This window comes from Carassius auratus, unplaced genomic scaffold (genome assembly GCF_003368295.1).
Source record: "Carassius auratus strain Wakin unplaced genomic scaffold, ASM336829v1 scaf_tig00215808, whole genome shotgun sequence".
In the NCBI taxonomy this organism is placed as follows: domain Eukaryota; kingdom Metazoa; phylum Chordata; class Actinopteri; order Cypriniformes; family Cyprinidae; genus Carassius; species Carassius auratus.
In genome coordinates this window covers 775,220-799,727 of record NW_020528251.1, presented here as the reverse complement: position 1 = coordinate 799,727, position 24,508 = coordinate 775,220, and the positions used below count along the sequence as shown (strand labels likewise).

The following is a 24,508-nucleotide window of genomic DNA, read 5'->3' as shown; positions in this document are numbered from 1 at the left end:
AGTTGCGAAGTATTAGTTGTATGTTACATTATATCAGTTCTGTATATGTATGAAATATCGTGTTTATCACCACAACGACTCTCTAATTGCCAGCTTCTTTTCAAAAGTTTTTTCCCTCCCTCTGCTGTTAAGGTTTTGTGGGCAGTGCTACCAGTCCCTTCACAGCAACGCCCCCGCGCGCACAGCACGAGAGTGTCTACTACGAGAGTGGTGCGGTCTGGTGTTCAGTTGATATGAACTTGGTATACTGTTTGTACGCTTAGAGGATCTATTGAATCCATTAATCCATTTAGGTACTTTAAATGGAATTCTTGTGAGGGAAAAAAGATGGAAAAGTCGGGCGCATGCGATCCATACGGCAGACCCGCGCGCAGGACACAATGGATAGTGAGCACTCTGGCTTATCATTACGGGCTAGACCGTGGAGTGGAAAACGAAATTATAGTCCTCGCAACCGGGCTGGATCAATACCTCCAAGAGATATTTCATCACCTGGACTGTCAGGGAGATGAAAAAATACCAGCCGAGGATTTTAACATTCTTTGCGAGATTTTAGGACTCAATAAAGAGTGTGATCTGGAGGAGTGCACGGGGATTTTGGATAATCTACCCAAAGAGTTCAATTTCAGGCAGTTTCACGCAAAACTGTGCGGCTATTTCAGTACCAAAGCTGGATGCCAGTATGAGAATTGGAGGTTGTTGGTTGGGAAGGAGAGCGAACATATAGAGACGCAGATCAGACTCAGGAGCCCCTTGAGGCGGCGCGAGAAGGTGCTGTCTTTGGGTACCAGTAAAAAGCGAGATAGAGGAGAGCCGCCTGCTTCTTCCACTGTGGATAAACACGCGTCAGTTTGTAGGCAGCTGGGGTCCTGCACCAGGGAGTGCTATGAGGAAATCGTGGCCCTCGAGGAGGCTGAGGATAGGATAACAAAACTTGAGGAGGAAAATGCGAGTCTCAGGGAGTTGGTGGAGGACATGCGCGCGGCTCTTCAAAGCAGTGATGCTCGATCTCTGGCCTTACAGGTACAGTCATTGTGATGACTTTACAGAAGAGATGTATTCTAAAAATAGTAAAGAAATCAAGCAACGATATTCTCTGAACGAAATCTACTTGCTTATTAGATCTAATTAGCGTGTGCATACAGATAGATTTAGGAGTGGGGGTCCTAAAATGGAGTCACCTAGAATGGACCACAACCCTTTCCGCCCCACTTCCCCCACAAACTAGCCATGATTTTGATACACTAATTATAAACCACGGTAAACCTGTGGTTATACAAATGGTAATCAATTTGCCTAAAACCTAGATGCTACTCTTATAATTTAAAAAAAGCATAGCTTATTTTCATAAGGGCTAGAATATACTTTTAACATGCATTCTGTGTATCATAGGTGGGCCTATGGAAAAGCCACTCGAAACATAAACCAGAGGGTGGCTGTTTCATTGCCCACCAAAGGCAAACAGCCCAGAAACCTAACATTTCTGGGAACCTGAAGGACGTCCAGAGTTTCTTGAGAGAAGTGGAGTACATCCGGAGTTCCCGGGATGGGCAGATCGAGGAGGCCATGCTCTTGAACCAGAAGCTGGAGCAGGAGCTGCGAGTATCACAAGAGACAGTGCTGTTGCTGGAGGATTGTAACAGGACTCTTAAAAAGGAGCAGGCTGAGGTGAGGAAAAGAGCGGAGGAAGCCAGGCAAGCTGTTCTCAGTGGCCTCAAGAAAGTGAAGGAGCTGGAGACCAAAGCCAGTCTTGTGCCTGTTCTGCAGAGGCACATCGAGCAGCTAGAGATGGAGCTTCTGTTCTGCAGGTTAGTGTAACACTTACTGTATTTGAAGTGCCAGAAGCAACAAAACAAGTGAAATACGTAACCCTTTATTTGCTGAACTGCTATTTAGTGTAGTTTTGACAGTGCTTATTCAGTAGGCTAACTAAGGATCATGTATTCCCACAGACGTTTGTCATAGTGAGGTAATCTGTTTTTACACTGGGATAGCTTACTTTAGCAATCATGAACCATAAAGAAGTTATCCTCACTTACCACAGTTTGGCACCTGTTTCTGGGGATTTCACTGAAGTAAATGTAAAGTGGTGGCTGGTCGATAGGGGGCGATGGGGCGCTGCCCCTCTCAAGTTAGCCAGGGAAGAACATGTTAAAAATAAGTTAAAGGCATACTCCACCCCAAAATTAAAGTTTTGTCATCATTGATCACTGACCCCTATGTCGTTACAAACCAATAAAGCTTTTTTCATCTTTGGAACACAATTTAAAATATTTTGGATGAAAACCAGGAGGCTCATTGCTGTCCCATAGACTGCCAATGTAACGGAGGCCAGCGAGTAGTGCTGTGCAGGTAAACCTCACTCCCCGATCTCAAGAGACGCACTAGCGACAGACGCTAGTGGCTGTAGCCATTTAGCCTCCTTGTTAGTGCGTCCGCCTCCCATGCCGGAAGACTCGGGTTCGAGCCCTGCTCGGAGCGAGTGCGAGGAGTGTCAGAGAGGACCCGGGTGAGAGGGGTTACATTGGTGCCGTGACCCGGATGGGAGTGAGGTTTAGGGGGGTGAGTGTAACGGAGGCCAGCGAGTAGTGCTGTGCAGGTAAACCTCACTCCCCGATCTCAAGAGACGCACTAGCGACAGACGCTAGTGGCTGTAGCCATTTAGCCTCCTTGTTAGTGCGTCCGCCTCCCATGCCGGAAGACCCGGGTTCGAGCCCTGCTCGGAGCGAGTGCGAGGAGTGTCAGAGAGGACCCGGGTGAGAGGGGTTACACCAAGTAAACTACACTGTCAAGGTCCAGAAAAGTATGAAAAGCATTGTCAGAATAGTCCATCTGCCATCAATGTTTCAACCGTAACATTATGAAGCAATGACAATACTGTTTGTAAGCGAAGAAAACAAAAATAACGACTTTATTCGACAATTCCTTTGTCAACAGTCTCCTCTGTGTCTCTCCACATCACTCAAACTGCCTACACTCTTCTGTGTCAGCCGTCCCACAAGGTTTCAAAGGTATTACGGAAATTGCAGAGTTCATCTTAGATATTACTTAGAGATTATTCTCCGTTTTATGATGCTGACATTGAAAAATTAAAAAATGAGTTTGACTTTTTTTTTTTTTACAAGATTACAACACATCTCTGCCAGAGGCTAATGCATTATTGTCATCTAAACCAGACTGAATGCAGTAAACAGTTTGCTTATTACATAATGTAGCTTCAAATAATCTGACTCACAGTGAACTGAGATTCATCTGGGTTAAAATGGCTCCTGCCAGAACTTGCTGGCCCTGATTGTGGCGAAGTGTGCCAACATGCTTACTGTTTAGGTTGGCTTGATGTGGTTCTGCTTCTAGAGTGCAGACCTTGTTTTGTTTGGGTTCGTTTAGTTTTCACCGTGTGTGGCAAATATGCTCCCATTTTTGGTTAGCTGAAATTATGCACAGCTACTGCTGGAAGCCACTCGTTTTGTAGTTTGGGTTTTCTACTTGGGCTGTCATTGAACTTTCCTAGCGCACAGCCATTTAATTTAAGTTTAAAGCAGTTATTCCTAACGTCATCAATGTTTTCATATTTCTTGCATGCTAATTTTGAGACAGCATTCCTGGCAGTCCTGATAAAAGTGGATTTATTGCAAGTCTGGAGTTAAAAGGGTTTTCTCATTTACAGAGATATATTTACTTTGTTAATGGGGAATGTTTTTGCAGTCATTTCAAGACTATAGTGTCCTTTTTCAGATAGTTTGAATAAATAGTCCAGCATGCTTATAGATTTAGAAAGACATATATTAATGAATATTGAAGTGGTGGTCTTCATCACATCTATTCAGTGGTAACATGCGGATCTTACTGACAGAGACCCTTTGACATTTTCTAATAAACGTTCTCTTTTATACCTTCAGGCTGCACTAATCTATGTGACATCTGTGGTGAACTTTACCAGAAAGTTTTTTTATGGCCTCTCCATTGATACTCTTAAGCCAAATAATTCATTCCAGATTACAATGGAGCTGACACATTTGGGGAGAGTTCCATTCAGGCTGGCAAGGCCTGACTTAAATAGATTGAAAGTTCCCATCTATCTTCAAACAGTTTCTGCGCTCTAGAGAATAATTGAAGAAGACTCCCTGTCTATTGTCTGTTTTTCAGAAGTGCTTTTTTTTTTTGCAGACTTTATTAGTTTGGGTGAAAATAATTCTTCTGGCTGTTCTGCTGTTTTAATATTCAGCCATAACCAGTAACAGACCTTACATCTCAACGCCATATTTCACTCTATCTTCACACTTGTAGAGAATATATGGTAGAGAATTACATGCAGTTATTGAAGTCATTTTGCCAGATGTAGTATATTTTGTTGGACGTCAGTGTGTCCAAATGACATTTTGAAGCTAAATAAAGGCTTATAAGATGGCTAATAAGATGTTTCCATTTTCATTATCAGATAATAGAATGAAAGGGTATAGTTTGGGTGATTTCACATACACAAGATGTTTGAAAGTGTTTTTATCATTAAAAGAAAAAAATCAATAACCTTGAAAAGATGTATTTACATAACAATATGCAGCACAACTGTTTTCAACTTTGATTATAATAAGAAATGTTTCTTAAACATCAAATCATATTAGAATAATTTCTGTAGGAAAACAAATGCTGAAAATTCGGCTTTGTCATTACAGGTTTTGACTGAATTTTTTATCAAATAAATGCAGCTTTTGTATATACAAAGCTGTATATACATAAACATCTAAAATATATTTTTATAGGTAATTGTATTTATTTATTTGTATGAATTACTATTATTATTTATTATTATTATTTACGCAATTTTTAAGGACCAATAAAAAAAGGACCATTTTGGTAACTGCAAGTGTTACATTGCAAGTAAGTTATTGTGCATCTTTTCACCTCGTACCAAATAGATATATTCACAAAGTCTGGCAATAACTGAAATAGATGACCTGTTTGCATAAAAAAAAAGGTGAAAGTAATTGTGGCAGTCATGAGGCTTGTGTTTCATCTGCCCTTTTTTTAGGGGGGGAATGTAAACATGCTTTGCGCCGTATAGCCATGTGCAGAGCTCTCTGGCTGGAATGTGACCGATCAGAGCAGGGTTTTACTTCAAGGCCAAAACACCCCATGGGCCAGTGCTGAATAATCCCTAGAGTGCATCCAATGGGCACACAGTTCTCTGAAAACAGAAACAATGGAGGAAAGCTTTTGATGCAGCTGCCAGTGGGTGAAGAGGATACCGGTCATGCTCCGCAGGTCATGGACTGACCCATTCACACTGAGAGCAATGCTTTTATCTGAAGAGAGAGGTGTGTCCACTGGCTGTTTATCATGGTCTTTGTGTTCAGACCTTAATGCAGTTATTGTAATAATCACACGGTTTAATAGCAAACTTCAGTTCCCCCACCTGCCGCTTTAACCTCCCAATATGCCACAACAATAATCAATTTGACTCTTAATCCAGATGAAAAGGATGTCTATTAAACTAAGTATCTCTTTCCTCAGAGTAGTAATGGTATTGGAAATGGTGTATTTCTAGAGACACTGTTTCAATGTCAAATTTCTTTCTTTAAGATGTGTTATAATATAAAACCTGGACCTGATCAAAGCACCTGAATTATTGTACAATTTTCTCCAGATTCCGTGCATCACAGTATTATGTGGTTTTATGATAATGACTTCATTGATGTTCTGGAAAAGAAGATAAACAAATTTGCCGTTTCAATAATGGTTGGTCATTCTATGCTTTCCAGATTCTTAGTGCGTCCTTTTATTTCTAATATACAATACCATTCAAAAGTCTAGGGTCACTAGGACTGCAATTATTTAATCAAAAATACTGTAAAAACAACAATATTGTGAAAAAATACTACAATTTTAAAGAATTGTTTTCTTATTCCTGTGATGGCAAAGCTGTGTTTTCAATATCTTTTTTGTCGAAACCGTGATAAACTACAATTTAAACATTTGGGATGTGTACTTTTTTTATATATATATAAATAAATGTATTTCTTTTATTCAGCAATTTATACAGAAGTGGCAGTAAAGACATAATGTTAATGTAAATCTCTAATATTACTGATACCAAACTTTTGAACAATAGTATAATGGAAAATAATTATTTTTATATGCAGGCCCTAGAGATACTTTTTTAATGAACCATTTCTGGTCATATTTAACTGTTTGCAGTCACCCAGAATGAGAGAAAGTCAAAGTGTAGATCTCACAGATATTGTGTAAGGTTTTCCCAAAGGCTTTCTTGGCCCTAATAAAGAAAGAGGAAGAGGTTTAGCTGGAGGACAGGTCTCAAGGGGGATGTAGTCAGAACAGACCTGATCTGTTCAGTTCATTCCCAAGAAAAACACACCATCCGTGTGTGTCCTGCCTGGAGGCATATTTATCTCCCTCAGAATCCAAGATGGACCGAAGCCCTCAGCTTTGACCCCAAGAGAACCGCGGTGTGGTGGACCTCAGGACAAAAGAGACAGACGGTGTGAGAGGAACACAAAGAGACGAGGGAGGACAAGAGCAACCATCTGGAGGAAGAGGCAAAGACCTGGCTGTTTGTTCAGTGGGGATGAATTTCCACCATGATCTATCATTATTTATCGCTCCGCTTTCATGTCCTTTATGTCCTTCTATTCATACCAGGTGAAAAGCATTGTATTTATCTGCGGTGCGGCCGAATCATGTACAATGTGTTCTGGTTGTACCTCAACACACAATAACAGGACTGGAAAGATGGAATGAACCATCGTTTGAAGATTCCCCTCTATGATGTCTGAAGAAAGAAAAGAAATGTCAGCAAGATGCTGTCTTTAGGAGGACTTCATACAGCACGTTTTTTTTTGGATCCAGTATTTTCTAAGCACTTTGAGAATGAAAAGCTCCTGAGACCTTGACTTTTTTCCATTATCAAAATGCAGCTATGAACATTTCCCTTTCTCCTCCCACCCTCGACCAGCTGATACTCTTGCTCTGCAGACCTCAGCACTAATAAACTGCCCAAGTTGTGGGAGAAACTTTCTCAAAAACATAGTTTTTTTTTTTTTCTCCCTCTTCTTTGTGAACACTTTGACTTGTCAAAATGGAAACTTGCACGTGTTTCAATCCGTTGTAAATCCATTTGGATTATTCTCCAGTGTGTCTGTTTCATGTTTATAACTTGTTGAGATGCATAAACACTTTGTGAACCTTCTTCAAAACTGTGTTTACTGGGACTGCCCTCGAAATAACAAAGATTCCGGACTCTGGTTTATTACTGCCTAATTCTGTTAGGGATCTCCAGACGGTTCCAGAAAGAACCCCCCAGCAAGATCAGGTGATTCCCTGCAATCTCATACCATAAAGTGGAAGAATAACAGCATCTGTGTATCCTCACATGGTCCATGTCTGCCAGTTTGACTCTTAACATGTTGAGTCTTGCTTAACCAGGTATCACGTTACCAACCATGTGCCTAGTCTTAATTGTAGACATCTGCTTCATAGTCTCAGGATAAATCGGTTGCTTTATCAGCATTTATTAAGGACCTCAAACATCTGGCCAGACATAATCTTGTTATTTATGTGGTTAGTTAACATTTATGATTGTCTCATCCTTCGAGATTCACTCCGAGTCTCTATACCATGTCAGGTCTGGAAGTTCAGATCCTGCTGAAATAAACACAGGAAGTGCATGTCTAAACTACAAACAGCTGGGCTTGCCCCATGTTAGTACATCACTCTGGTCCAGTGTAAATATAGTCAAAAGATAGAAACCTATTGTTAGCAGCCTGACACCCAAAATAGAGTTACTTTTGTTCAACCAGTTTTCTAAACTACATTTGAGTTTTAGTTTTTATCACCCCAAACATGTTTTCTAGATGTGATGTGGTGTCTTTATTCATTTTATTTATTTATTTTGATGCCATCCATAATGAAAGGTACCGCATGTGCAAAATAGTAGCTCAGGTAGGCCAAAAAAAAATACATCAGGAGAAGCATTGGGATAATACAGTATCAGCAATCAAAGACATCTGCATTCAGACGGGATTCAATTTTATAATAAGGCTTTTGCCTCAGTTCTGTCTTGCAGCTGTTTTGGTTTTGTAACGCCCTAAATTTTCTGACAAAAACAAAAAACAAAAAACAGTAAGAAAGCTCGGGTGTGTGTGTTTTCATTACTGTGTGTGCACTTGGAAATGCAGAGCACAAATTCCTAGTACAGGTCATCATATTTGGCCAAACGTCATTCACTAAAAGAAGAAGGTTCAGTATGTGATATGTAAAGTTTTCTGCAGACACTTATCATCAGTGTTTCAAGTAGCTCATATAAATTGTTCAGAAAGAGAGACGTTAGTACAGTCAGTGCAGACTGATCATTAAATGTCCAATCCACCTTCATTTTTCCAGTAAAAGAAAACAGACACTTTTAGGCCCTGGCCCCAAAGCTTTTTTTTTTTGTTTCCGATAAATACTGAGCATTAAACCTACTGCTTTGAGTTGAAACTCCAATGAAGTGTTCCTGTGGTTCAGTGGTAGAGCATTGTGTTAGCAATGCTAAAAGTTGTGGGTTCAGTTCCCAGGCAGTTGCACATGCTGATAACAAAAATGTATATCTGAATGCTCTGTAAGTTACTTTTCATAAAAGTATCTGCTAAATGCATACATGTAATCCTGCATCACAAAGAAACCGTAGAATATCAGTTCATCCTCTCACAAATGCTGCTTCATTCCTGTGTCTTCTGTTAGTGTTCACTAAATAAAAATATTGCTTTGTATAAGGTGGATGTTTGGAAGACAGATGGAATCAAATAGAATGGAATTAATGTTTGTGAAAGCTAATGTATGCCAGATACAGGTTCTGTCAAATGTGGGCTTTGTGTTTGTCTTATCCAGACATACAGTATACTCTGTGTTCTCTCTCTCTCTCTGTGTGTGTGTGTGTGTGTGTGTGTGTGTGTGTGTGTGTGTGAGTGTGAGTGTGGACCCTATAAAATAAAACCTGAATGTTTCAGCATTTCAGCATCTATAGTATGTATGAGATGTTACATACTGTATATTAAATGTATCTAATTTTGTCAGAAACTTCCTTTATTAAGTGTTACCACTGTACTTGGTTCTATTAAGAAGAAAATACCTTCCTCCACCTTTGCATTTTCATTTTGATTGCATTTTCATAACTCCTTTGGCAGCCATTCTGTTCTACTTCGTCTTTGGCCAGACTTGTTTCACAGCAAGTGTTTAAAGAGACGAAGAGTAAGATGGCTGGATCTAATATTGAGATTGTTTCCAAGTGTCTGGAGTAGATTCAGGTGCCTAGAGAGCTCCTTTAACTGCTCTCAGTGTGTGCTGGTCTGTCCATCACTACAGACTGTTACTGAGTCATTTGAGTAGCTCATCTTGATCTCTTATTCTCAGTCATAAAGACAGAAAGCAGAAACTGTCAGCAGTATTAGTCATATACACAATTCTGATTGCTTCTACAACACTGATATTGATGTTGAGCAAATGTGGCGTACAGTATATTGTCCTGCTTTTTCAGAGGCCCAAAGTTATGGAACTTATTTTATGGCACTTATGAATGTGTTACAGAATTACTTAATGCTTTTGTTCGAAAATAACAGTCCGACACTTCACTACAATTGAAAAGTTTAGGGTTGGTAGGAATTTTTTTTAAATGTTTTTGAAAAGTATCACATGCTCACAAAAGCTGCATTTATTTGGTCCAGAATACATTATTACAATAGAAAATTACAAATAATATATTTGAATGTAGTTTGAATTGTAATTTATTCCTGTGATGGCAAAGCTGCATTTTCAGCATCATTACTCCAGTCTTCAGTGTCACAAGATCTTTTAGAAATCAGTCAGAATGCTGACTTGCTGCTCAATAAACATTCCTATTATTATAAATGTTGTTAATATTCTTAATATTTTAAACAGTAATACATTTCTTTTTCAGGATTCTTTGATAAATAGAAAGTTATGAAACATTTATTTGATGAATACAAGATAGAAAGCATTTATATATTTTTTTTCTAACAATGTAAAAATATGTTTAAACTGCATTTTGTCTGACATTTTGGTTATATATATATATATATATATATATATATATAATGTAGATAAATATGTAATCTGTTCCTTGAAAGTGCCTTTTTTAGTACAGTATACATTATTCCAACACACACTTAAACATCCCTGTCAATTAGACTCCAGTTAGTTACACTGTGTACCAATGTTGCATGCCTTGACTGTAATATCTTACTTATGTCAGTGGGTTCATATACCAACCATGACAGGCCTGTTTAGGGTCTCCTTGGTTCTCTCCTTCAGCAGCTTTAGGTCATCAGAGAACCCTGAAACCAACCTTTAGCTGCCCCCCCCCCCTTTTCAAACACCCTGCACCTCCTCATCTGACAATGTGGATTACAAATATTGACCTTAAACTGTGCATACCATTCAGAAGCAGAAGGGGTGATTTTGTGGGCTCATATGGCCTATATTTATGGCTGCTCTGCACTGAAGGGTTCTTCGTGGCAGCAGGATATATGCATGAGTGCCCCCGGCTTCAAATTCTTTTCTCTTTTTTCACTCTCTGGGATTCACGCTGGAGCAAATGTATTTCTGAAGCCTTTTACTTTTTTTCTCTTCTGCAGGCAAGACATTGTCATCTGGAAACATTTATTCTTTGATTCACGAAAGCCCCCTGTTACATTTCTTCTGTCGCAAAGCTCAGAGAAACGGTTGGGTTGAAATGACAGAAACATAACCGACTGCATTCACTTGAAAAAACCTGAAAAAACTAAAGATGTTCAAAATATGTTTCTTTTTAAAGTCAAATAATGTACTTTTAATACCTGGCTTCAGAAATGCTGAAAGATGTGATCATATATGTTAATGACGTCAGCCATATGTTAAACATTCATCATAGTGCATACTGTGTTTTCAGGGTCTAGTAGTTTTCATGATCTTTAATCTTTCTTTTCACGTTAATTAATCATCTGTCACCATGCCTGACTTCAATTATTCACAAACACCTTCGGATAAGAACAAAGATGTAATCGGTTTTACTTGGCCTCGCACTGAGCGGGATTCGATCTGCGGTCTCCAGCGTGGGAGGCAGGTGATCTAACATAGAGGCTAAAGGCCACAGATCTTACATGCATAGCTCTTACTAGCCTACGACAGTTACACTCACCCCCCCTAAACTTCACTCCCATCTGGGTCATTGATCATAACACTTGACATCTTTGTTAAATAAAGCTGTGGAAATGATGTGTAGTGCTATATATGTTCGAACATTTGTACATTAAAATAATGCTAAAATGAACTAATAAATGCTACTTGTTTCAATTCAAGTGCAAGCCTAAACAGTTTATGTTACTAGATTGCCCAAAACCAGAAATACCTATTAACATCTGAGCTGTTATTTCACTTCATGTATTTTTCTTCACAGATCTGAAGTGTCTAAAGCATCTGTTCCATTCCTCAACAAACCAGACAGACGGTATAATGGGGTTAGTCAGACTGTGCCACGCTGTTACCTAGACACAGAGCAGGATCGACGCTCGCCGACGGGACGTGCAGAGACTGTGCCTGACACTAGTAAGGCAAATATAGACATTACTCAACCCTTTTTGAGATTGTGTCCAACCTTTATATATTTGTATTTTCTGAATCATCACTCATCATCAGTATTATAAAGAGTATCATTGCGGATTCATGTCTGTAAAAAAAAAAAAGTTTAAAGCTGCGTTCCGTAACTCGGATCCATAATCAACTTTTGAGCAAGTACATAACCAATCAGTGCTCAAACCTTCTCCTTACCAGACTGACAAGAAAGAGTCCCGGCTAGGCTATATGCAGGTGGAGGATCATTATGTAGCCTTTTCTTATAACAACTTGAATAATTAAACATTTCATTTTGAGAATAGAGTCTTAAACTGTGCATGATGATAATGATTACCTGTAAGTGACTATAACCGATGCACACGCCAGGTTATGAGGATATTCCGTAAATAACTGCAATTGCAGGTTTCAAACAGAGATGGCGACAAAGAGGCAAAACTTAAGGACTGCAGCTTTAATTAAATAAATGCAGCCTTGGTGAGCATGAGACTTATTACAAAAACATTAAAAATGTTATCAACCGCAAACATTAGTGTACATATATTACCTTAACGTGGCAACATCTAAATGAACTGGTTTAAGAAAAAAAAAAAATAAATAAGTGTAATGAGAAATTTCATGCATGTTTATGCTGTGTGTTCATATAGTGGAGGAGCAGTTTTTCCGTTCAGTGGAGGGTCAGGCGGCTTCTGATGAAGAGGAAGAAAGATGGACCGGAGAGCAACAGAGACAAGTGGACGAGGTGAAGCGAATCCTCACCAGACTGTCCTGCTGTGGAGACAGGTACGTCCATCCGCTGCTAACCATATCACTCAGTGTGTTCCCAAATGCCCTTGTACGGCTGTTTACAATTATTTTGTACAATCTGAAAATCAAGTGAGATCCAAACATGTTGAGATTCAGTAAATGGCTTATATGGAAGCATACTGCCAGATTGATAGTATTTTCCATCCTTGTTTCGGTTCTTCACGTGGTTTGTATGCTCTCAGGTGTGATGAGAAAGCAGCAAAGAAGCTGCTGTCTCATTTCGGCGACTCTCGCACAGAGGAGAGTCAGACGGCTGTGCTAGAGCTGCTGGATAGGGTCATACGACTCAACAAATTACTAGAACTGAAGGAGAGTCAGGCCAAGAGGGCAGAGATGGACACTGACCAGGTATGACTGCATTCAGCTTGAGATAACATGATATATTTAACACTTAAAGGGATAGTTCACCCAAGAAAATGAATTTCTGTCACCGTCTACTTAAGTCATTTCAAACCTCTAAGACTTTCTTCTGTGGAACATGAAAACAAAATTATGAAATATGTGGAACATGAAAGAAAATGTTCCACAGGAGAGAGAAGGTCATTTTGTGGATGAATTATGCCGTTTCATTGAGTACTGTAATAGCTTCATAAAATTCTTCAAGGGTTAAAAGGAAACTTTCTCTGAAGGTTTAATGCTGTGTGTCTGAATGACCATAATTACAAGTTTCCAACAAGTTCACATCTTTGTCTAGTTGAATATGAATAATTTTCATTTCTCTTATGTGATCATTATGTAAAAACAAAAAACAGTTCCAGAATGGATAATAGCCAGAAATTCGTGATGCGATTTTGCAAAACAACAAAGATGAACTGACAGAAAAACGAAATATTTTGTGGATTCATTTTGCTGTTATGAGTGTTAGGAGGACATGTACAGCTGAAGAACAGAATCACATTAAACTCTAAACTCAAACACACACAGTAACCCAGCAGTTAAAACCTGTATCAAAGATTTCAAACACTAATGAGACATTTTCATAAGCAAGGGCATAATTTTGGCTGCTGCTGCTGCTCATTTAAACCTCCTTATGTCACCAAACCAGGGCTTTCACGTTCATGGTTGCTGTTGGGTTGAGGGGTGTAAAATTAGGGGCTCTTGCCCACCGAGCGGTTGTTATGAGAACGACAGTCTTCAGAGGAAAGCCACAGCTCTCACTCAATCTCCCACCCAAGCAACCAGCCGCGTGCGTGTCTGTGTGAACAGCCAATCAGATGACTGCAGGAACAAACCTCCAGGATTTGCATAATTACATGAACATTGAGTTTTTAGACGCAGCTAAGCTGTGATGCACCAGACGTGGACTATGCTGCTAGTGCTTTTAAAAAAGCCCCACACACATTCATGGAAAAAACCATCCTTGAATACTCTGTGCATAAGCAATGTGGGCCGAGCCTAAACGCGAGCGCAGGCAGCAGATGTGGATTTCTGACATATGGTCAGACAGGCCAAAAACAAGCATATCTGAACTATTTCTGTCTGAGAAATGATGCGTCTCGGCTGAATTACGGGCTATCGGCACATCTGGCAAAGATTCTCCTAACCTGAAATTCATTGTGTGTTGGAAAGTTACTGTTTAAATCGCGCAAGTTCAGCATTAAGTGTCGTGTTTCTGCAGATGAGGCACGTCCTGGTCCAGGAGCTTCAACAGAAGGCCGAGGAGACGGAGCTGCTCCACCTGGAGCTGCAGATGCTGGAGACGGAGCGGGTGCGTCTGTCTCTGGTGGAGGAGAAACTGATGGATGTGCTCCAGCTGCTGCAGCAGCTGCGTGAGCTGGTCAGTCCGTAGAGAACTGTCAGTAAATGCTTTCAAGCTGCACAGTAGATGAGGGTTTATCAAGCACAATGGATTTTCTTATGATCATAAAATAATATCAGCTTTATTTAGGAAGTCATCAATAGCAACACGGCCATAAGATTACTATACAAGTATTTTGTGCAATTAATAATTTCAGTTTTCATCATGTCATGGCTGATTGATTACATTTTCATTATTAATACTGACACATAAAATTAGAGTTAAATAAATATTCTGTTTATTTAATATGCATATTATTTAATATAATATATAATAAATTAATTTATGATAAGTATATACATTTTAATCATAATGATACATTTTAATGTAATATTATTTATAATTATAAATTCATTAAATGTATTTAATGCCATTTAATTACCATTAATATGGTGTTACATTTTCTCTTTTTTTTTTTTTTTTTTTTTTGTATTGTAGAATGTCTCGAGGAGATCTTTAGGAAAGATTCTGCTCAGCACATTGGAGTCCTGCAGTGATCCTCAGCATGGTAAGAGACACAATAACTGTTAACTTGCCAGCTCTGCTCTTATAAACCCTTCACTGTTCAACAGGCCTGGTATGCAGTGAAAATGTGGCAGGAGCATTAGATGTACAGTATGTTACAAAAGTCTGAGATGACTTCAAAAACCTGGGATTTTATTATTATTATTATTCGTAATTTTTATTTTAAAATGGAAGTAAATTTGGGGATTTTGAAGAAAAAAAAAGTACATCAAAAGGAGTAATTAAAATTCACACAAAATTCTCTTTGGCTCGTTCTCTAATCATGCTGGAGAACAAGATCTTCAGGTTTTACACAGACTTTTGGAGTTCATGCAGCTTGAGCAGGATTAGTATAGTAAATTAAAACCATAAACCATTAATTACTTGATAAAAAAAGAAAAGAAAAAAAAAGTAGGCTAGTTGCCAAGGAAATATTTATTATTTTCATTTAATTTAACGATTTAATAAAAAACTTTAACTGAAATAAATGGAAATAACAAGAAAAATGACAAAAACAAAACTTTGTTATAATTACTAAAACTTTTTAATTAAAAGGAATGTGTAATATAAAAATAAACATGTAAAAAAAAAAAAAAACTGTAGTAGTATCTCAGTGATACTAAAAGAAAAAAGGGAGACACCAAATAGTTTTTTTTTTTTTTTTTTGCTGAAAATGTATCATATAAAATAAAAATTTAAACATTCACACTAGTGGTCTCAGACTTTTGAACAATAGTGTACAGTATAAAGATGGAATTAAAAGATTAAGTGTATAGTGGATTAACCCTTCCATACAATGCTGATCTGCAGGGAAAGCACATATCTTGGAGGTGCTCAATGCTCTTTGTCATGAGCTTGCTGCATGTGAGATCCTCTCTAATGGCAAGAAGATAGAGAGAACACAGAGTCACCAGTCTCTCACCAACTCCCAGCTCATCTCCTGCTAGACATTACTGCCACCTGATGGTCGTAGGATGCTACAGACCTTTACACACACTTTAAACTTGGAAAAGGGACCAAAATTAGCCATGTATTTTGCTTTGTGTTTATATTTCTGTGTATAGTTGTGTAAATCATTTAGCTCATTATCATTTATAATGAAACATGATGTGACTAATTTTAAAGCTACTTTTAAAAATTTACCTTTTACATACAATGTTGGTCAGTATTAGTTTAAAATACATGCACATTATACAACAGCCTTCATTACAGCTTTGTCATGTGCTACTGAACTGCCTGATCATACAGAATCTCTCAGGTGTAGACGATGTAAGGCTCAATATATCAAGACTAATTCAAGGGGGAAACATCTATATTAGATGCAGTATATTACAGATGTTATATAAATACCTTAATAAAATAAAGCTTTCTTCCATCTCTTAAATACAGACTTGGACAGCTGTTGAGAACTGAATTTATGCATCTTTTATTGTTTTAAAATTGCAATTGTGACTGTCAAATGTCTTTTAGCACTTCTGGACAGTTTTGTTGTTCTTGAAGGATATCAACAGTGCTTAATTCTATCACTGAAATGAATTGTCTAGAAATGAAAAACAACACAACATAATCATTTCGTACAATGATTTATACACACAGATTTTTCAAACATTTCAAACATACCTAGACATACATATTTCAGTTTTTTTCTTTTCTTTTTTTCAAAACATCTACAAAGTCTTTCTGGTATTTTAGCTTTAAATAAAGCTGAAATAATTAACAAATCTATTGCATAAATCAATATAAAAAAAGGATGAGAAAAATCATGCAAAGTATGCATCACAATCCCTTCATTAAGAGATTTAACAGAAGGCATACAGCTCGTATGGTGACAAAGGAGAAAGAAAAAAACAAGAATAAAGGAGAATATATATCCATGTACTATAATTGTTGAACTTCTAATCGTTTTGTCATCTTAGATGTTTTAATTGTGCAAAAAAAGCAATTTATTCGCATCTACTAAAGATTATGTGAGTCGGACTGCAGAATACTCTCAGATGCCAAAAGATCTGAGGTTCTTTAGGCTCACATGTGTACAGTACAGATCAAAGTGGCTTCTGAGTACAGTTACTGTCAGGCAGTATCTTTATTCTACAATGAGTGAATGATGAGTTATTTTTACACAGGAGCCCAGAAATAAACCCAGGCTCATAAAGGCTTCAGAAACCCTCTGATACTTCAATTAATTTGAATAACTGCACCTTTGGAGCCACTGGTCTCTTTACAGTTTTGTTTTGGGAACCACAGAATGCGTCTGACAGGAAATGTGATGAGAACTACGCTGCATTCTGATTAATAAGCACTTAATTCTGAAGTAAGATTTTACAATCTTACACACGCACCACTAAACAAAGAAAAAAATAAAACACTCACTTATTTACAAGAACATATGCTACTAATTATATGACATACCTGCCTAAAGGTAATAAAATGCCAGGGAAAAAGCAACTGGCATCAAATACAAAGTATTAACATTGTAATACCTACATTGAGCTTATAAAAAATGGGGCAAACGGTCTGAATAGTGTTTATGGTTGTGCTGTGGTTTGCACTGTAGTGACACATGGAGAAAAAACAACGGCTTGATTTTGTTTCACACCAGCAAGGAAAGAGTAGGGATGATGAGTACATTGGGTGAGCCTGCTTCCTGTTAACGTCTCTTGCTCCCTCTGCTGTCCCTCTCTCAAACGGCGAGTGGCTGGCTTAGCGACCAAAGGTTTCTTGGGAGGCGTAAACCATGTAGAGGAAGCCATCTTCATCTCGCTCTTGTTCGTAGATCTCAGAAATGGGGGTGGACACACTGACCATGCTGTGCTGATTGACGAGAAGGAAAAACGCCTGGGTGGGGTTGAGCTGCAGTCTACGCCTGGATTATAATGACAAAAACATGCACATTCAAGACAAATTAAAGGGATATTCTGGGTTCAGTACGAATTCAGCTCAGTCCAGATTGGCATAATATTGATTACCACAAAGATTGAATTTCCATTTGTTCCTCATTTTCTTTAAAACTAAAATCTGATTTACAGAGAGATGCTTACTACTGAAGTAAATGTTAAAATGCCTAACGTTTCAATAATATAGCTGCAAGATGCATGTCTAAATAATATAAATAATATAAAATAATATGTATATATAAAACCCTAAAACAACTATAAATGCCGATTTAAAACGCTTTTATACACAAGTTTTTAAATTAATCAACTTCATCTTTATGCCTTTCAATTCAATTTCAGTTCAAGTCTGAACTATAAATAATGCAGCAGTCGTGACTAGTCGCCAAGGATTATGAAGTATGACGGGCCGCATGGGTCCAACAAAATGTTGAGTTGGTTTTAAAATACTGAAAGGCTTCCTTTAAGAGGAAAGTTTAGCTTACTAGAGTCTTATAGGAAAATAATACACTATAGAGAATGTGGATGGTGTGCAAAAAGTTTGAACTGTTTAAAAGGGTTTGTAAAAGTCCCCTGCGGATCACGGGGTCAGAAAACACTCAAAATTGGCACAGCATTGCATTCCCCTCCCCCACCCCGCTTCAAACCCCCACCAGACGAGTAAACAAACTGGACGAGGCTGAATCACACCACTCACTGCAAGTCACTTGTGCCTGGACAAAAAAAGCTCTCTGTGTATATCTCAGTGATATCAACTGACAGTCATGCACTCAACAACCTGGTTACAATTTTCAGCAAGTTAAAAAAATCATTTTAAAGGTTCAAAACTGGATTTAAGGACACTATATTTACCTGATTATTTTTATCAGCTCACTCATGTTAACGTGGTCAGGAACGAGGAACTTGGTCTTGTCCAAGACGGGAAGTTGCTTTTCCCCCTTATACCTCTCAATGATCACCTGGAATAAAAAAATATTAACAAGACAATAGATATTTAGATATTTATTTATTTAGATATTTAGAGCTATCTTAACTAACACTAGCACTAAAACAATAATAAAAATAATAATAATAGTAGTAGTAATAAAATGTATCATCAGAATAAATAAAATAAATGTTTTAATCTGAAATAAAATAGAATATAAAAAACTTATATTCCAGTAAGATGGCAACAAGGAAACATTTCTTATTTTAATTCAGTAACTGATGTACTGAAACACTACTAAAATTTATATGAAAAAAGGGTGATAAAACCCTACATAGACATAAATAAATCATGACAAATAAACATGACAAAAACCCACAGCAAAAACAAAAAAATAAATAATAATAAAAAAAATTCAAAATATTAATAAAACCTATGATAGCATCTCAGTGATATAAAATAACACTGGCTTCCTCACGTGACCATGGGAACATTGGTTCTTCAAATGGGGAAAATTAAAATATGAAATATATCAATTTTTTAGTTGTTTTATCTTATTTTAAATCCCCCTTAGAAGAATCTTAGCACCTTAAAACAAATCTCAAGTTGGCATGTATGTAATATCTTGAAATCAATAAGGTTTCACTAAGGCTTAATTGAATTAAGACAAATCCATAAGACAAAACAGATTCTCACCGGAATTTTATTGGAATGCTGCTCTCGTATCTGCTGCACTTCCTTGCAACGATCAGCTGAAAATCATGAAAAATAAAACAAAATGTAATACTTTAAATGACCATAGACTACAACACTATACTCGGATGTGTTTATGTAACTAAAAACATGCAGGATTGACATCCCTCATTCTTCTAAACACTACAGTTACTGTATTAGCATCACTTCTGTAAAACCTGTTTAAGTAGAAAAAGGCTATAAACAATCCTGATGCATATTGCTGTTTGACATACATAACTTGGATTGACCCAAACATTCTCTCAAAAATACTGTTTAACTGGACTTTTCTTAGATAAAATTGGGTTACTCTGGATAAAATAAGTACTAATCCCTTGTGAAATCAATTGTTTTTCTCTGGTTTTATAGCGGACATGCCACAAACCCTAGATATTAAACTCTCTGGAAAGAATAACTTTTCATATTTATACATCTTACATATGTTATACGCTTAAAGTACAGTGCACTGAGAAAAAAACATGCATGTCAAATGCTAAAACACAATGATGTCAAGTCAGCTTGCTTATTGGGACAGCTCTGAGTCAATGTATCATTTTAACTAAGCCCATGTCAGGGTGATTCATGTCAGTTACATAATCCCAAAGGTTCAATAAATATGCAGAACATATTGACCTGGGCGGACATTCACAAATGTGTTTAAAACAGCAGATATGTTGTGTTTCTTGTTAGGGTTTAAGAAGATTATGCAAGGATTTTATGCTCCTCCCTCCCAGCACCCTTTCCTCAGTCTGGACTATGAGAAAAAAGCTCAAATTACAGCATCAATTCATCAACATGTGTAATCTTCATTCATTTCTTTAATGTTGTTATAAATGACAATTCATATTCATAAAGGACCGCTTTCTTTATTTTATATCAACAGACAGGGAAGAATACTGGTATCAGTATGAAAGATATCTATCATAGATGTTAATCTTCCCAATACCTGCCAGTTCAAATGTGGATAACAATAAACCAGTATAAAAATAAGTATAACGTTATGATCTCTAACAAATCATTTGTAGATTAAAGTTGTTATTTAAACAAGAGGCCTATGGGCCAGACTAGCTTACTGGACACCAACTGACCTCTGTCCGTTAAAAAACGTTTTTCAAAACTTAAATGTATCTCTAAACATCATTTCATAATCATGTAAAGCCTTATAAGAATCTGTAAACAGTGCGACACCTAGCTGCTAGCAGGCTAAAGACAAAAACAAACCTGATAAACAAACACACTTGGCTAAAACACAGCACGAATAAAACTCATCTTACCAAAGCTCCGTCTCTGTTTGAAGGGCCTATCGGATGGCATAACTGGGCTTGAATGTGGTAAAAAGGAAATAAAACCCGTTATATGTTTTTGTATGCTAAATTCTCGGTCGACTTCGCTTCTTTTCGAGCTTCTGACTCACTGTAAGCAAAACAGCTCGAGACAATGTACTAAAGTTCGTGATGTCACAGCAGGATTTAAAGGGACAGCAGCCAGTTTAAGGACAGGTCTACATCGGTCTACATACATAAACTAAAACTGCTAACAAAACATTTGAAGTTTTATCCTAATCTTAGAAATTACGTTTCTGCAACTATTTTGCATTTTTGCAACCCTTTGTAATAGCATTAATTACTAAGTTTTTAGAAAATTATGAATCATTGAACAGATCAAACATTCAAATCTATCTACAAATCTAATTATGTTTTGTTTCTCCATTATGTTTTATATTATGGCAAACTCTATAACACTTTGGCTTTATCATTTAATTCTATATGAAAATATACAGGAAAACAATAAATGAAAGGAAATGCATTGTTGTTTTATTTGTCCTTTTAGCATACACAAACAAGTAGAGTGTGTCATAGTGTCATGTTGATGCTTAAAGATGATGAACAGCTGAAGTAGATGCAAAAGAGACAATATGAGAAAACAATAAATTACGAAATAAAGAGCATATTATTGGAATGATAAGCAACAGCAGTACAAACTGAATATTTGCAATAAGCAAGAACTTCACTTTCCTAGAACATGAATTGAAACACTTTCGGCAAATATGAAGAATCCACGGCTACTCTGTAGGATTTTGAATGACGATCAGGAAATAGTCCTTGTCTGTGGATAGAACAGAATAAAATACTTTACTAATTTCTGATCATAATCATCAGTATTTTCGGCTTTGTGTAGACAACCATCAAAATACAATTATAATGGCATATACAACTCACATCTGTTTAGGTTTTTGTATTCTGAATAGAAATATACAGTAAATTACACAAACACACAAAGTTTATACATAGTGTAGATACACCAGATATTAACAACACTTTCTGAACAAATTGATCAGATTCACTTGTGAAACACAGTCCGTTCTAAACATCACAGCTGACATACACATGGTCTGCATGTCTACTGGCAGCTATTTGATTGAGAAAAATATTATGCAATATTAAAAACATATTCCTGATCTACAAAAAAAAAGGAAATTAAGATCTATTAAATTCAAGGCAAAACATGGTTAGTCAAACACTATTCAAAGACCTGCAGATTAGTTTCAAAGGCCCACTGGCTCAAAGTTTTTTTTTTTTTCGGTAGAATTTTAAGTTAGATCGTTTTAACATTTTAAAGGAAAAGCTCACCCAAAAATTATACTTACCCTCAGGCCATTCAAGATCTAGATTAGTTTTTTTTCCTCATCCGAACTGATTCGCAGTAATTTAGCATTACATCAGTTGCCGACCAATAAATCCTCTGCAGTGAATGGGTGCCATCAGAATGAAAGTTCAAATGACAAGTTTTAAACGGAAAGGTCCATCAATTGATCTCTTGTAAAGTATGTATTTCTCTCAGAAAAGACAACTCTTTCACTGGAAAAAATCAATATTATAGATTAAAGACTTGTGTTTTAGCCAGAAGCAGAAGTTTGAAGTCAGAAAATATCTCAAAAGAGGAATTTGTTAAACGCACAGCTTTTTGCTTGACTGTCTTGATGTTACTTGTGCATTATGGTGATGTATCAGCTGTGTGGACTTTCATTCTGATGGCACCCATTCACTGCAGAGAACCAAGTGATGTAATTCTAAATTTGTCCAAATCTGTTTCGATGAAGATACAAACTCATCTAGCATGGCCTGAGCTATTCATTAATAATAATTATTATTATTGCAAAAAAATAAAATAATAATAATAATAATATTATATATATATATATATATATATATATATATATATATATATATATATATATGTGTGTGTGTGTGTGTGTGTGTGTGTGTGTGTGTGTGTTTTTTTTTTTTTAAGGGTTCAATAGATGGAATTTTACATTTAGATTTTTTGCGTTTAGGTTTCTGCTAGCTCGGAAAATCTGAAAAGAAAACGCACAGCCAGTTTTTTATGAGCTGCCTGAGTCTAAAAAAACTGTCATCCAGCGAGCTGTTTCAATTTGCAGCCTGTTTCTATGTAGATAGCTAGCTATTTGAATAAGACTACCTTCAAGCCATAAAGAGTCAAACCAAAATTTATTCAGACACCTTAAACATTTCACACATTATCACAGTTTATTTGCTAGGTTTGTAAACTGGTAATAAAATATTAGAAGAACTCAAGTGTTATCTGACATTATCAAGATTAATGTGTTTTGGCACAGTGTAACTCTGAGCAAAACAAGGTCAAGTCAAAGTGTCTGAATAATTTTTGCTCTGAATAATCAATTTTACTGGTAGTCCACTGTACAAATAATTTTTGGGTATAATGTCACAGTTTACTTTATTTTGCTATCCTCACTTACATAAATGAACTACAGTATGCTGCACCCACTAGTAAAAAAAAAATCAAGAATTATATCTGGTGTCTGAATAATTTTTGGTTTGACTGGACAGAAGAAAGGAGTGGGATTAGTAGTAGCTCATTCTCATTTAAAGAAACGTGCACCAAAACGGGCCGCTGTGAACAGAGCTGTTTTTGACATGGTAAAAAGGGTGTTTATTACACAACCACTGAGAAATTTTAACCAAAGTATGTTACAGACATTTCACGAAGACCGTAAAGAATCATACCAAGTTGTGGAAAATGGGCATCAGATGTCCCATTTAAAGCATTTTAAGCCAGTCCTCCGGCTCTGAAGTTTGTTTGAAATCCACCACACTAACCAAATTGAAATTAGCATTACTTAAGTGCACATCTCTTTACCTGGGGCAATCATAATCTCATTCTTCTTTGATCGGACTCTGAGAAAGGTGAGATCATTTTGAGGGTCGATGTCCCTCACCATTCCCCGAGCTTTCATGAGCAGCTGGTGGACATTACCAGCGTACTGAACTGTGCTTGAGTTGTCAAGAGTGCTTTTGATAGGGATGCCTATTAAAAGAGCACATATAAATATTACCCATAAAACAACAAAGTTTACTTTGTTTGATCAATTTCATGCTGCCACTGAAGCACATTACAAACTAAATCATCTGCAAGCATTTGTCATTTGCCAGATACCTTCTGCATTAACAATGATGATTCCTTGTACTCCTTTCTGACTCTGAATCCTTTTGATCGTCTCTTCCACCTCAGCCTGCAACATAAACGTGATTAAAACGGCAAAGGTAACATGAAAAAAGCCGTATGTCAGTGCTAAGGATTTAATATCCTTAAAAAATAGCCGCTCTGTAAAATCCCTAAACCTGTCTGCATTAACAAAATAAACGTATTTTTGATTTTGTTCATTATATTTATGCGAGCAGTATCTGTTTACTAAGTGCCATCTCTTACATGACAACGCCCTGGAGTCAAAGTTAGCAACAAAAACCTTAACCGAGACAATAACGAGCTAATAAATATGTACTTGTAAATTACAAGCTCATATTAGGACGTTTAATAGCTAAACTGTACTTGCCATTGTGATGGTAAGTCGTATTTTTCTTTGCTTAGATTGATGCTGCAAGCTACGGAACGAAACGGAACTAGAAGTATGTCGTTTGAACGGTCGGTCACTCTTTACTGCCCTCTGCTGTGCTGGATGAAAGCAGGACACTGCAACAACTCTGATCTGGAGGTCTCCCGAGGTCTCTCATATATATATATATATATATATATATATATATATATATATATATATATATATATATATATATATATATATATATATATATATATATATATATATACATATATATATATATACATATACATATACATATACATATATACATATACATATATACATATACATATATATATATATATACATATACA

General features: G+C 36.9%; 3 protein-coding genes across 3 annotated transcripts; 1 reads left to right on the top strand and 2 right to left on the bottom strand.

Moving 5' to 3' along the window:
* Positions 1–16,761, top strand: LOC113095938 (EF-hand and coiled-coil domain-containing protein 1-like). Its single transcript, XM_026261291.1, has 8 exons — positions 1–1,023; positions 1,393–1,808; positions 11,447–11,595; positions 12,267–12,402; positions 12,609–12,774; positions 14,045–14,203; positions 14,663–14,732; positions 15,539–16,761. The coding sequence occupies exons 1-8, from the start codon at positions 328–330 to the stop codon at positions 15,673–15,675; spliced, it is 1,929 nt and encodes a 642-aa protein (XP_026117076.1). The 5' UTR covers positions 1–327; the 3' UTR covers positions 15,676–16,761.
* Positions 16,295–20,727, bottom strand: LOC113095939 (microtubule-associated proteins 1A/1B light chain 3A-like). The gene is made up of 4 exons (XM_026261292.1): positions 20,551–20,727; positions 19,241–19,296; positions 18,472–18,578; positions 16,295–17,591 (listed from the first exon to the last, which is right to left on the bottom strand). The coding sequence occupies exons 1-4, from the start codon at positions 20,588–20,590 to the stop codon at positions 17,429–17,431; spliced, it is 366 nt and encodes a 121-aa protein (XP_026117077.1). The 5' UTR covers positions 20,591–20,727; the 3' UTR covers positions 16,295–17,428.
* A 341-nt stretch (positions 20,728–21,068) lies between these two features.
* On the bottom strand, positions 21,069–24,284 carry LOC113095940 (dynein light chain roadblock-type 1). Its single transcript, XM_026261293.1, has 4 exons — positions 24,150–24,284; positions 23,753–23,828; positions 23,456–23,623; positions 21,069–21,382 (listed from the first exon to the last, which is right to left on the bottom strand). The coding sequence occupies exons 1-4, from the start codon at positions 24,150–24,152 to the stop codon at positions 21,339–21,341; spliced, it is 291 nt and encodes a 96-aa protein (XP_026117078.1). The 5' UTR covers positions 24,153–24,284; the 3' UTR covers positions 21,069–21,338.
* Positions 24,285–24,508: the final 224 nt, after the last annotated feature.

Coding starts and splice junctions, on each gene's coding strand:
- LOC113095938 (XM_026261291.1), top strand. CDS start 328: ATGGAAAAGTCGGGCGCATGCGATCCATACGGCAGACCCGCGCGCAGG. Junction 1,024..1,392: donor CTCGATCTCTGGCCTTACAG/GTACAGTCATTG, acceptor TGTGTATCATAG/GTGGGCCTATGGAAAAGCCA. Junction 11,596..12,266: donor AGAGACTGTGCCTGACACTA/GTAAGGCAAATA, acceptor GTGTTCATATAG/TGGAGGAGCAGTTTTTCCGT.
- LOC113095940 (XM_026261293.1), bottom strand. Junction 23,624..23,752: donor CATCATTGTTAATGCAGAAG/GTATCTGGCAAA, acceptor CTCTTTTAATAG/GCATCCCTATCAAAAGCACT. Junction 21,383..23,455: donor TGAGATTATGATTGCCCCAG/GTAAAGAGATGT, acceptor TTCTATCCACAG/ACAAGGACTATTTCCTGATC.
- LOC113095939 (XM_026261292.1), bottom strand. CDS start 20,590: ATGCCATCCGATAGGCCCTTCAAACAGAGACGGAGCTTTG. Junction 19,297..20,550: donor CAAACAGAGACGGAGCTTTG/GTAAGATGAGTT, acceptor CATGATTTTCAG/CTGATCGTTGCAAGGAAGTG. Junction 17,592..18,471: donor GAGCTGATAAAAATAATCAG/GTAAATATAGTG, acceptor ATTATAATCCAG/GCGTAGACTGCAGCTCAACC.